The sequence below is a fragment of the Lupinus angustifolius genome, chromosome LG13 (genome assembly GCF_001865875.1).
Source record: "Lupinus angustifolius cultivar Tanjil chromosome LG13, LupAngTanjil_v1.0, whole genome shotgun sequence".
In the NCBI taxonomy this organism is placed as follows: Eukaryota; Viridiplantae; Streptophyta; class Magnoliopsida; order Fabales; family Fabaceae; genus Lupinus; species Lupinus angustifolius.
In genome coordinates, this window is record NC_032021.1 from 4,481,962 (window position 1) to 4,495,739 (window position 13,778).

The following is a 13,778-nucleotide window of genomic DNA, read 5'->3' on the forward strand; positions in this document are numbered from 1 at the left end:
TGTAGTAAACAAGTAGTAAAGTTTTACTATTTGTGCAACACATTTAAACAATAACTCACATTTACATGCCTTTCTCTGCTTACTCAAAAATCAAAACATTAAATATTTCAATGTTCACCCACACTCTAAAAAATCATGTTGTCTGGGTTTTAAAATACTTCTCATTGTCTAAACTCTAAAGGCACAAAAAGAAATATGAATGTAAATTATCAGACCACTCCAAACATTTGGTCCATGATAGAATGGAATAGAATGCCAAGGTGTACAAAGTGCAGAACCTGATCTTCAAAGTGAGAACCTATCTTCCATGCCACATGCAATCCCCAAAGCCAAAAAAATAAAAATAAATTGCACTTGACCTTCTCAGCTAATTCTTCAATTCACAATAAATTGCATCAAAACCTATATGTCAGCATCAAGGTTGAATCTTCTTTGCATGGCAGCATTGACTTATAGTGCTAAAAACATCTGTTCAATAGATTTAAAGAGAAATAAAATAATGCCATCTAGGATATATATCTCTCAGGTTATGTCCTTCGTTGAACATTGAAATAGTTTTAAGATCAAAAACTGGAGGGAGAAACCAAAATCAACATTATTGTGATCTTGAGCTAAGGATTTCCTCTATTTGTTCATCAAGCTCTATTTTATCAGCTTTCATACTCTCTAAAATCCTATCAACTTCTTTCCCACATCTAACATATACCTTGATCAAGAACAGATACATGTTCTTATTCATTGAAATCACGGTCTTTAATGAATTGACGAAGTCTTCTACTTCATCCACGTCTTTGTTATCAGTGGCCCAACTCAATATGCTTGAAATGATATTATCTTTTGGTCTCCAACCTTTATTCTGGTCTCGTACAGCCAGAGCTTTCTTCATGCACTGAAATGCCTTCTCCATGTTCTCCTCAACCACATACCCAGATGTAATAATAGACCAACTGTTTGGAATTGGGATCTTCCCTTTCTCGACAATGCGTAGTAGCAGTGCTTCTGCCTTTTCAACCAATCCTCTCTGAGTATACCCAATCAGGAGGGTGTTTGGCACTCTGAAATCATAATAGTTACCTGATAACTCCCACTCTTCAAGCACTTTTTCAGCTTGATCAAACTCCCCTACCTTCGGCAGACAACTCAACATGGTTATATATTCCCTGTTAAGTTGCTTCTTGCAGTTGGCTTTCTGGTGTTCCCAAAGTCTCATCATGGTTTTTTTGTTCCCAAGACTAGCATATTGTGAAATCAGATAATTGTAGGCAAGCGTATTGCGTTTGTCCGCCTTATCTTCACACTTCTTCAGGCAGATCAGAGCTTTCTCCTTCAGACCTGCTTTTATGTAGAAGTTAGCCACCATAGAATACGTGTCCCAATCTGTGACAACATAGCTTTGACTTTCCATTTCCTCCAATAGATTCTCCATATTCACTAGGTCAGATCTTGCACCGTAAGAGTTTATGCAAATCCTGTAGCTGAAAATGTCAGGAGAGACCCCGTCCTCTTTCATCAGTGTCATAACACCAGGGACTTTATCAAGTTGATCAGTTTGTGTATAGAGGCACATAATACTATTGTAGTTGAGAGCAGACAAAAAACCCATATCTTTCATCTTCTGCATAACCGAGAGTGACTTATCAACTAGGCCTTCCCTCACATAACAATTCAAAAGAGCGCCATGAAGCTTATCAGTTTTATCATTCTCACTCAGATTCTGAAAATAGCTCTCTGCAATATCCAGTCCGCGTACTTTACCAATAAGATCCAGCTGCACGGCTCTATCACCCGCTGAAATTGGACACAGTCCCTTGCTACTCATCCATTCAGACACCTGAACATAATAAAAACAAAAATATTTCAGCTTCCTGGTTTTGGAAAATGATACTTCTACCCAAATTCTATAAACTATAAGGCTCTCTCTATGCAAGAGACCGATACCAAAACTCGAACATGCGACTTGCCAGTCACATACATGGCAACAACTTAAACCGTTGTGCCAAGGCTGCCCTTCTTTTACACCGCCTAACAGTAGCTGAACTATTGTTTAACAAGGTGTATGGATTGGCAATAGAACTAATAATCTAATATGAACAAGATAAGAACAAATTATTAGTTTAACAACTCATCAACACACCTTGTTAACTAATAATAAAGTCATTGTTATGCCATAAAAGATTTGGTAACAAAATAACACTACTTTTTTTTCCTTCCCCCATATAACATTTCTTCTTAGCACTTGTCATTATATCACTTAATCACATTTTTATAGCTCAAACTAAATAAAATAAAATATTCACTGTTCACTCCTAATCGATAGGAAAAGAGAGACCTGAAGAGCTTGACTGAAACGCCTACGAGAACGAAGAGTTTTGATGATGCGCTGAAGATCGAAGGGGTAAACGGTGTTACCTTGTTGAACCCAGTTGTCAAGAACAGGAACTAAGCTTATGGAAGGGTCTCCAAGAGGACTGATTCTAGAGTACAGGTTTTTTCGGTTGGGTGTGGAACAGTATGATCTACCAAGCAGAAATGTTGAAATAAAGTTTCGAGACTTGTGTAGCATTGTGGACGCCATTGCCAACAAAGTGTTTGTGAAAATGCTTCTTTGGTAACAGGAGGAATCTAAGGGTTTTGTCAAAGCTCAAAATAAAGGAGCATTGCCGCGCGCGTCGAAGCTATCTAGTCGGGCTTTCAGAAAGCCCAAAAATATTGTTCAAGTAGGAGCCTCACTACTCACTAAAATTATACAATTCAATAAACTTTTCTAGACTTATATAAATTCTACTAATATTATTGCACTAAATTCCTCTGGATGAGAATAAATATAATCTTTTAAACATAAAACAAAAAATGTGATAAGTATAATTAAGTTAAGTAAAATAAGATATATTATATAAATAAAAGACATTTGTATAAATACAAAAAAGATATAAATTATTTGTGTAATTTCATTAAAACCAATATAATTTACTCTTCTAATTTTCATTAAAGCCTCATTTTTCTCAGCTTTCTACTTACACTAATTTCATTCTTAATTTTTTTTTATTCAATTACTATTTTAGTTCTTATGTTTCTTCTTTGTCTATTTTTCTCATCTTAAGTACACACCTGATACTCTATATCACTCGTGAAATTCTATATCAAATAGTAATAAATTTGAATTCTTAGATAACAATTATTGAGGGAAAATTTATTAGTCCATATAAAAGTAGACCTTCTTTTGATCCATTTTTCTGAGATTTATTTTTAATCTAATCGATCATAACCAAAAACATGTTCAATGGAACACTTGAGAACTCCATGTGCTTGAAGTACAAGCCAAACTGGAGGAGGTAAAACATCCTCCTCTTACTCTGTTCTCTCTCCACTATGGGGTATGCCTCTGAAGGTGAGAGTTTTGAAGCTTACATTCTAAGTATTCATGCGGTAATAGCACTACAATAATTCTTTCTACATTCTCAATATGAATATAGACATAAAAGTGTAGTTTTACATAGCTCTCATAGTTATTTGGTGTTGTCTTTACATAATAAATTAAGAGTTTTTACGGTGATATGTCAGTACATTATCTACCATTGATTTATATTACTTTTATTTAAGAGTCAATCATATATTAACAAATCAACGGTAAATGATTTGTTAACAGTGTAAAAAACCTTTGCACTGTCAATATATACATATTAAATCCATAAATTAAAGAGTACAAGATATGAATAAATTATTTTAAAGTCCAATCAACTAAATTGGTAGTTACTCAAAATAAGATATTAGATATAAGCACCTAAGTTTCAACTGCACAATTTCTCATTACCTATAAAAAGAATAAATTACTTTAAATTAATGAAATAATAACGTACCAATTTTTTTGGTCTCTAAAACCTTATAGGTACTTCCTTTAGGAGCAAGCAAAAATTTCTTCATTATAAAACCAACTAACATTTTCTCTACAAAAAAAACAACAAACAAAAATTTGAGACTTAATGATGGTTGAAAATATAGTTTACTGGCATACTTCTCTGAAAGTCTTAACCAAAAGTTTGCATTCTCACTTCTGTATCATATATTAACACTAAATGGGGACATTTCCTATTACCTAAACTAAAATATTTCATCATAAATCAAGACACTTGTGCTAAGTTGTTGAAAGCAACAAGCAAAAAAAATAGAGGGTTACAGGCCATCTTTATCTGTGATGCATTGTTACTAATGCTTAGCTTACACTTGGTTTCATTGCTGTAGAGTTCAAGCCAAGTTCCTCTCAAGCATAAGAGATTCTATCTTTTGAACATCTTCAGGAGTGTCAACACCATGGGCCTCATGGTCAACTTTTACTACCTATAACAGATTATACAAATTAGTTCAGACATCTTTGAAGGGTAAGATGTAAAAAGATGATATGAACGTCATCCCACATCAAACGATTGCCGACCTCAGTCATCAGCTAGGTAAGATTATGAATCTCTATAATACAAGAGTACGTAGTGGTTGCAATAATGTTGACATTGATTCAACTAAATTTAGAAGACCAATTTATGAATAGTCAATTTCTTTTATTCCAAATCATTTAAATTAGTGAAGTTAAGTACAATTGTGGGATAGTTTTTTTGTTGTTAATATTTTTATGCAAAATCCTAAAACTTCAGAAAATCTGAAACTCCATTACTTTGTGAGTAACACATCCAAGTACATCTCAAAACCAGGTTTTTGAATCCTGAAGTTATGATCAGTGAAGTTATCTACTTGAGAAGGATATCAAGATTACTGCAGATGCACATGACAAGGTGACAGTGATAATAATGCTATCTTTGCTCTACAAAAAAATTCTTATCCACAAAAATTGTCACCAACTGTTCAGTTCAATAGCAAGAAAACTATTTTGGTTCGCTATCATCATTGGAATAAAGGCTACAAAACATTAATTTGAATATGAGTAGAACCTGAATATAAGATAGTTGTGGACAACTCAAATCTGATGGCAACAATAACTTAGTACTTAGAGTTGAAGGCTATTCAACTACCACAAGGAGATTATATCAGGCAAATTTGAAATGGTCAACTTCAAAAAAATAATAGAGACTTGTATAAGAAAAAGCTTAAGTACCTTCATCTTATAGCCATTTTCAAGGACCTTAAGCTGCTCCAAATCCTCCTCAAGTTGTAATGGAGTAGGCTGAAGATAAGGATATATCTTTAGAAACTTCGCATCATAGCTCTGCAGATGTGTAGACATACAGCTATTAACTCACAATGAAAGAAATATTGGTAACTGAAAAATGAACTACAAATAATCATTGTTAACATAGCCATCTAAAAAGAACTTATAGTACCTGAATCCCAAGATGAAGCAAATAAGGGAACTGTTGATTAATCTTCCCTGACCTATAGCATGTACTTACGCATTTATTCAGTTTTACAGAACGTATTACAGAAAATATATACAGCAATTATGATACTTTTTGAATAAGGGAATGACTAAGATAAAATATCAAAACTAAATAATAGTTTTCAACTTACTTGTTGAATGGGATTAATCCCCGTGAAAAATAGATGGCATAACCACGATTGTCTACCACACATTTCACTCTATTTGGATCATGAGCATCTTCAGGGTTTAAAGATGTGACTGCAGTGCTGAACACTGCATCTGGATCTGCCTGAAGGGAACACATGATATATTAAAGTATGATCGAAGCGCTATAGGTACATATGTGTAATTGTGTATCATAAATTCATAATACTCCCCTTTGGCCATGAAGTAATCATACTTCCCCTCAAAATAAAAAATTGAAGTAGTCATACTTCAAAAGTTTTTAAAATAAGCAGATCTTTTATTAAATAAGTGATTCAGAATAATTGATTTTGATTCTCCATATTGTTCAGGACAAAAGGTGCACATATGTCTAAAGCCTAAAGCAGGGCAGTCATTAATTTTTTTGCTAGTAGAAAATTATTTGCATTTTTTGTGGTATGAAAAGAGCACATAAAAATACTACCTGCAAAGCTTTGACAACACCGTCTATTATTTCAGGTTCAATTAGAGGCTCATCACCCTGAATGTTGACAACAACATCATATTTTTTCCCGAGCTTCTGTAGGGCTTCATTGCAGCGCTCAGTACCTATTAAGCATAACGAAGACTGCAACATTGCAAGATAATAATATACAAAAAAATGGTTTCAACAAGCAAGTAACTTGCATACCATTTTGGCAAGATTCTGATGTCATTATCACATCAGCTCCAAATTGTCGACAACAGTCAGCAATCTTTTCATCATCAGTTGCCACAACTATAACAAGAGACAGTTACCAATTTGACTTCAAAGAAGCAAACCAGATTTGAACAAATACATGTAAGCATCTACCAAATTTTATAAGTGGTTATCTTGTTCTTGTATGTGATGCACTGATGACATGCATATGGAATGCATTTAAATCTGTCTATACCACAATCTCAACCAAATCTCTCTTTAAATTAGTTCCAACACAGTCAGAAAGGAATGCAATGCAAAGCTGTTAGATCTTGGAAACATTGATAATTTATTTCCTTTAAAAGCCCGGAAAGAGGTTTGACAGTCATGAACTAGTGAAAAAACAGCATGTCAGTGTAAGCTGCAATGCAGAAATACTATGCAAATCATGTACCCATCCAGTTTAAGGATGTATTTGTGCAACAGCATAAATTATGTCTCTGTTCAATCCTCGTAGCAGCAAAATATATTGGGCATGCATATGAAAGAGAAATAAAAACTTCAGTTCACCCTCAAAGCAAAAATCTACATAGATCTTATCTCAGTATTCTGTGGCTAAGAGCAACAAGTTATATGTGAATCTTAGTTTCACTTAGACTAGAGGCATGTGTTTCATAACACACTTTCAGAGAATAATCTAGGACCATTATATATCAAAGCTATTCATGCCAGATTGTAGGAAGATCTTGCAGATAAACCTACCAACATGATCCAACGTAGCTGCCAATTTTGCCCTTTCCCATGTCCTCTGTAAAATCGAAGTATTCAACCAAAAATGGGTAAACATACTTTGACAATTAGAGAGAACAAATCAAAAGAAAAAGGTGATGGGAATAGTTAAAGGTAATAAAAGGTACTGGAGTTAATTACGTCCACAAATCAAGCTGTGAAAGTTTCTAATCAACTAATGTATAAACAGTGTGTATAGATAATAGTGAAATATAGAAATGTTGCACATGCAATAGTCTGAGAAACATTTTTAAAAAAAATCACATACAACACAACGGGGCTCAGCATACTGCAAAAAAACCACTCATGGATTTACATACTTATTTTCATTAGTACCCAAAGAAGAGTTTAACAGTGCATGCTGAAATTCTTCCGAATGCCTTGTAATTGGCAGGCACTTCATATTAATCCAAATCATTCTTTCTCTTGTTTGTTCTCTGAAGCACACCTACCAAAATGCACCTTCAAAGGGGATTGTATCAAGTTGTACATTATGCATGTATCCCCTTCCACCTTCATCCATTTAATATTTTAAAAACGAACCTTCCTTAGGCAAAACTATCTCCTACTATTCCCAACATAGGATGGTAGTTATTATTAAAACTAATAAAACCAAAGTTATGGAATTAAGAGAAAACAAACTATACATCTTGTAGCAGAAGGTCCAAATTTGCTGAACAATGTCCTAACTCCTAAGTTTCACTCATTACCCATCACACAGTAATCCTTTCTAAGCATGAAAAAACACATTTTTTATTTTTAAAATAATCTTCACCTTCAATTCACTTGCAACAATAGCTATCAGCAAGCATTACATCTAGAGTTCAAACTTTATTTGCATCAAAGCTTAGGCAGGTATTATGTTTATTATATGATACATACAAACATGACAGCAACAACAACAATCAAGTCTTTTCGAAATAGGCGGGATCAACTATTCTATCATAATTCAATATAATCGCATGGATTATTATTTGGTGTATAATCCAATTAAAATTTATACTTTTGTTCATTTTCCAGCATCAGATAAAAAAAGAAAGGAAAGGGGAGAGGTTGACCTGGATCATGGGCTTGCCATGGATTAGAACGAGAGGTTTTCCCGGGAAGCGAGAAGAAGCGAATCGGGCGGGTATGATGCCTATGACCCGGGTCCGGATTTTGTTGAATCGGTTAAGGTAAGCGTGTGCAACCACAGCTGCTGTAACTGCTACTCCTACCACAATTCCATGGATGATCCATGTCTTTCCGTTATTGGAAGATTCAAATGACGATGAAGGTGATGAACAAATTCCCATGCTATGATGAAGAAGAAGAAGAAGAAGAAAGTGAAGGATAATGCGAGAGGAAGGACCAATCACAAATGTGATGTGACAGTGGCAAACTGAATGTAATTTTGGATCTGCATGTGTTTTTTCTTTTCGTACATGGTAGGAGGACAAGATATTCTTGTGGAACTTATCTTTTATTTTTGTTTGTATTATCTTTTTAGTCTTTTGATGTCATTCCAATAATGTTGGGATTCATTTTTTATGAAATTACTTGTGGCTACCCGCTTTTGTGTACGTGACTACGAGAAATATGCAGTTAAATGTAATGAAGTTATCATTTATGTTTGTTAGAATGAAAACATGAAAAACTAATTTTTGAAAATATGATTGATTTGTTCAAAATAGAAATTGAGTTCGGGAGTGGGTTACAGATGAGGAAGGTCTTAGACACCTCATATCGCTCGTTATAAAAATGGTACCTAGATCAGTTATGTGATATTCATTCAAAACATTAATTTTACCGTTATATTATTACACGGAAAGAAAAACAGAGAAAAATATTTTTTTTATTTTGTTATGTCTGACAGGGAAATCTGCTCCTACGTATCTCTAACTACAATAGAGAAATCAATGCTACGTATTTCTTTTGAAAATAAATTTTATTAGTGATATATTTTTATTTTATCTTTTATTATGAAATTCACAACAAGTAGCGCGACAAGACACTAGGTCTATAGTGGGTCACCTCATATTACTTTAAAAAAAACGCGACAAGACACTAGGTCTATAGTGAGTTATCTCACATATTTTAAAAAATTTATTAAAGAGAATTTACAACAGTAACACGACAAGACATTAGGTCTATAGTGAGTTATCTCGGATTATTTTTTTTAAAAATTAATTAAAGAAAATGTACAACATGAGGTAACATGACACTAGGTCTATAGTGGTCTATCTCACGTTGCTTTTAAAATTAATTTAAATGAATTTACAACATAAGCTAATGCGACATGACACTAGGTCTATAGTGAGTTAACTCACATTGCTTTTAAAAATTGTTTGAAAAGAAAATACAATAAAAGGTAACGCGACAAGACACTAAGTCTATAGTGGGTTACCTCACATTGCTTTTAAAAATTATTTGAAAAGAATTTACAGCATAAGGTAACACGACAAGACACTCGGTCTCTACAGTGAGTTACCTCACATTGCTTTTAAAAATTATTTGAAAAGAATTTACAACATAAGGTAACGCGACAAGACACTAAGTCTATAGTAGGTTCACATTGTTTTTTAAAAACTAATAATTCTTTTTACCACATTTTAACGCAAGCAAAATACTAATTAGAAGAAATAATAAATAAAATATATATATTATATATATATATATAATCGAATAGTAACGAAAAAATAAATAAATAAAAATATAGTAATAAAAAAAACCAATTGGGGATTAATGAGATAGGGTTTGAAGATGATTTGAGGGGTTTAGGCTTCAATTAAATTGGGGTTTAGGGTTCAATTAATTTGGAGTTTAGGGTTCAATTAATTTGGGGATTAGGGTTAGGAGGTGGGAACCCTCCCACCCTCTGTTCGGGTCACTAGGCCACTAGCCATGGTGAGAAGGAAGTAAAGATAAAAAAACCGAATTTTGACTGGGGAATAACAGAGAGAAAAAAAGCCTCAAACTCAAGCACTCAACATGAGCTCGAGGTTAGTGAGTAAAGAGCTCATGTGTCCAAAGGTTGACCAAAAGAGACCACTGAGGGGTCAAAACGCAATCACGCGACCGCTGAGGGGTCGAGGTGCAAAAGGATAAAGAGACCACTGAGGGGTCAAAGCTCAATCACACGACCGCTGAGGGGTCGGGACACAAAAGGATAAAGAGACCATTGAGGGGTCAAAGCACAATTACGCGATCGCTGAGGGGTCGGGGTGCAAAATAATAAAGAGACCATTGATGGGTCAAAGCTCAATCACGCGACCGCTGAGGGGTCGGGACGCAAAAGGATGAAGAGACCACTCAGGGGTCAAAGTATAATCACGCGACCGCTGAGGGATCGGGGTGCAAAATGATAAAGAGACCACTGAGGGGTCAAAGCTCAATCGCGCGACCGCTGAGGGGTTGAGACGCAATATGATAAAGAGACCACTAAGGGGTCAAAGCACAATCACGTGACCACTGAGGGGTCGGGGTGCAAAATGTTAAAGAGAGCACTGAGGGGTCAAAGCACAATCACGCGACCGCTGAGAGGTTGGGGTGCTAAAGGGCGAAGAGACCACTGAGGGGTCAGAGCACAATCACGCGACCGCTGAGGGATCAGGGTGGAAAATGTTAAAGAGACCACTGAGGGGTCGGGGTGCTTAAGGGGGAAAAGACCATTGAGGAGTCAAAGCACAATCACGTGACCACTGAGGTGTCGGGGTGCAAGAGGATAAAGGGACCACTGAGGGGTCAAAGCACAATCACACGACCGCTGAGGGGTGGGGTGCAAAATGTTAAAGAGACCACTGAGGGGTCAAAGCACAATCACGCGACCGCTAAGGGGTCGGGGTGCTAAAGGATGAAGAAACCACCGAGGGGTCAAAGCATAATCACGCGACCGCTGAGGGGTCGGGGTGGTAAAGGGATCACGGGAATACACGAACAACAAGGGACCCTAGATCAAAACTTAGAAGGATATTTTGAGTCAAAAATTCGGTTGTGAATGCATATGATAGAGTAGATGCTAATGATGCATGAGTAATGCAAAGATGTCAGTAATGCAACAATGTTTATGATAATGTATATACTGTAAGTTACGCGTATGAGAATAACTTAATTGTCATTATAAAGTTTGACGTGAAACCACAGCACCTTCTCGGTGAGCATCAATTTACGGACCCATTTTGGTGAGCATCAATTTACGTGAAACCACAACGCCTTCTCGGTGAGCACCAATTAGAACCTGCTACGCTTTCATTCCTCATCTTCATAAATTTACGGACCCATTTTGGGTGACCTTCCTTTCCTTTTTTTTCGTCACTAGGAGATGCAACATTCACTTCTCTAGGACATATGCACCGGGGTTAAGTTTCGATGAGTTTCATTATCCTGAATCACTTAATGAAATAGATTACCATAAAATATATTTGATCATGAAGTTCGAGAATTATATTTATATGACTTGAGATTTATCTAAACAAACATGCGTGCACAAAGGTAAATAGGGAGATTAAAGAACTTTCTTCTATTGATATTCAAAAAGTTACACATGGGAAGGTTTGAGAGCATATATGCTACAGGTTACAAAAATTTTGCAAAAACATTTGCCCCAATATAAAGTAATTGCTAATCCATCCATCAACCTTCCGCGACGACCGAGTAATTAGCCCATAACACCAGGCTGACAAGACTATTCTGAGAACTCTCATTTCATCCCCATATTGCTCGCAACTTTTATGGCTTCTACTACGTGTACAAGTGCATGGAAGATCTTGATTTTCCCATGGTACGGTAAACTTACGAGAGAAAATGCCCTTTTTTATTTGCCTTAATTTCTACTTAGGATGCCCTTTCGGGTTTTCCACCTAACAAGCTTTTAATCTTACCCTAATTTTTGCTTAGGTCGCCCTTTCGGGTTTTCGACCTATCGGGCTCTCTCTCAGTTTTTTAGGCATAGAATCTTTTTACCGCATATGTGTTTACAGGTCTGGCTAAAACATTTCCATCTATGTCTTGCAAGATCAGAGCACCTCCTGAGAATGCATTCTTGACAATATAAGGACCTTCATAGTTTGGAGCCTATTTTCCGCGAGCATCTTCCTAATTTGGGAGGATCTTTTTGAGCACCAAGTCTCCGCTTCGAACTCTATAGGACGGACCTTCTTGTCAAAAGCTCTTGCCACCCTTCCCTTATATAACTGGCCATGACAAATGGCTGCCAATCTTTTCTCTTCGATCATGTTTAACTGCTCATACCTAGCCTTGACCCATTCAGACTCTTCTAGTTCTGCTTCCATTAGGACCCTCAACGAAGGAATTTCTACTTCGATTAGATAGACAACTTCCATCTCGTACACTAGTGAGAACGAGGTTGCCCTAGTACTTGACAGAATGTTGGTGCGATATGCGTGCAAAGCACGTGGTAACTTTTCATGCCAATCTTTGTAGTTTTCCACCATATTTGCAACTATCTTTTTGATGTTCTTATTGGCCGCTTCCACTGCACCATTCATCTTTGGCCTGTACGGGGTCGTATTATGATGTTTGATCTTAAATTTGTTGCATAATTCTTCCACTTCACCACCGTTGAGATTGGTGCTATTATCTGTGATTATCCTTTCAGGGATCTCATACCTACAAATGATCTCTCTTCAGAGGAACCTGACAAATACCTTGCGAGTGATACTACTGTATGATGTAGCTTCTACCCACTTGGTGAAGTAGTCGATTGCCACCAGAATGAAGCGATGACCGTTGGAAGCCTTGGGATTTATGGGTCCAATTACATCAATTCCCCAGATGGAGAATGGGTAGGGGCGACCATACTTTGCAATGGGAAAGGTGGTGTATTGATTCTATCTGCGTACACATGCCACTTTCTGACATAACCCATACAATCTGCTTCCACAGTAATCCAATAGTAGCCTCTCCTTAGAATTTTCTTTGCCATCATGTGACCATTTGCATGAGTTCCATAGACCCCTTCATGTATTTCAGTCATGATTAATTGAATTTCTCTTGTATCAACGCATTTGAGGAGCGTACCGTCATGACTCCTTTTGTACAACACTTCACCATTCAGGAAGAATGTCCCCGCCAGGCGGCGAATTGTCTTTTTGTTCACATCACTGGCACCCTCTGGATACTCTCTCTATTAGATATACCTTTTTACATCGTGATATCAAGGTTCGCCATCAGCCTCTAAGTTAGCACAACAATAAGAAGATTCATCTTGAGCCATCACTTGAATTGGGCAAACGCTAGTGTGTACTTCCAATTTAGTCATTACAGCCAAAGTTGCTAGAGCATCAGCAAACAGGTTCTTGTCTCGAGTCACATGGGAAAAGCAAATTTCTTCAAATTTCTCGACTAACGAAGATAAGTATTTTTGATATGAAATGAGCTTTGTATCCTTAGTTTGCCACTCGCCATTGACCTGGTAAATGATAAGCGCAGAGTCTCCGAACACCCTCAACTTCTTGATATTCAGTTCATATGCAAATAGAAGTCCATTGATGCACGCTTCATATTCGGCTATATTGTTAGTGCATTCGAAGTCTAGCTTGACTACCATTGGGTACTGCTTACCAATCGGCAAGATGATTACTGCCCCAACACCGCTCCCATGCATATTAAGTGCTCCATCAAAGTACATCTTCCTCTAATTCATGTATCCCATCTACTCCACCATCAGGGAATTCATTCAGTATCTCGTCTTCTCCGTCCATAGGGCTTTCTTCCAATTGATCTGCGATTGCTCCCCATTTTACAGATTTCCGAGTAACATATTTAATGTCGAACTTGAACAACATCATCTGCCATTTTGCC

At 36.4% G+C, this 13,778-nt stretch overlaps 2 protein-coding genes across 3 annotated transcripts; both read right to left on the bottom strand.

Moving 5' to 3' along the window:
• On the bottom strand, positions 6-2,713 carry LOC109325602 (pentatricopeptide repeat-containing protein At4g21705, mitochondrial-like). 2 transcript variants are annotated; one of them, XR_002105166.1, is made up of 3 exons: positions 2,330-2,713; positions 528-1,831; positions 6-485 (listed from the first exon to the last, which is right to left on the bottom strand). XR_002105166.1 is itself a non-coding variant. In XM_019558052.1 (2 exons), the coding sequence occupies exons 1-2, from the start codon at positions 2,573-2,575 to the stop codon at positions 596-598; spliced, it is 1,482 nt and encodes a 493-aa protein (XP_019413597.1). In that variant the 5' UTR covers positions 2,576-2,713; the 3' UTR covers positions 28-595. The 2 variants fall into 2 exon arrangements, 1 of the variants encoding a protein (XP_019413597.1); XM_019558052.1 differs by having other exon boundaries at positions 28-1,831.
• Positions 3,983-8,382, bottom strand: LOC109325603 (3-deoxy-manno-octulosonate cytidylyltransferase, mitochondrial-like). The gene is made up of 8 exons (XM_019558053.1): positions 8,036-8,382; positions 6,951-6,996; positions 6,201-6,287; positions 5,994-6,118; positions 5,515-5,654; positions 5,328-5,379; positions 5,102-5,212; positions 3,983-4,335 (listed from the first exon to the last, which is right to left on the bottom strand). Exons 1-8 carry the CDS (start codon positions 8,270-8,272, stop codon positions 4,243-4,245), a joined length of 891 nt encoding a protein of 296 aa, XP_019413598.1. The 5' UTR covers positions 8,273-8,382; the 3' UTR covers positions 3,983-4,242.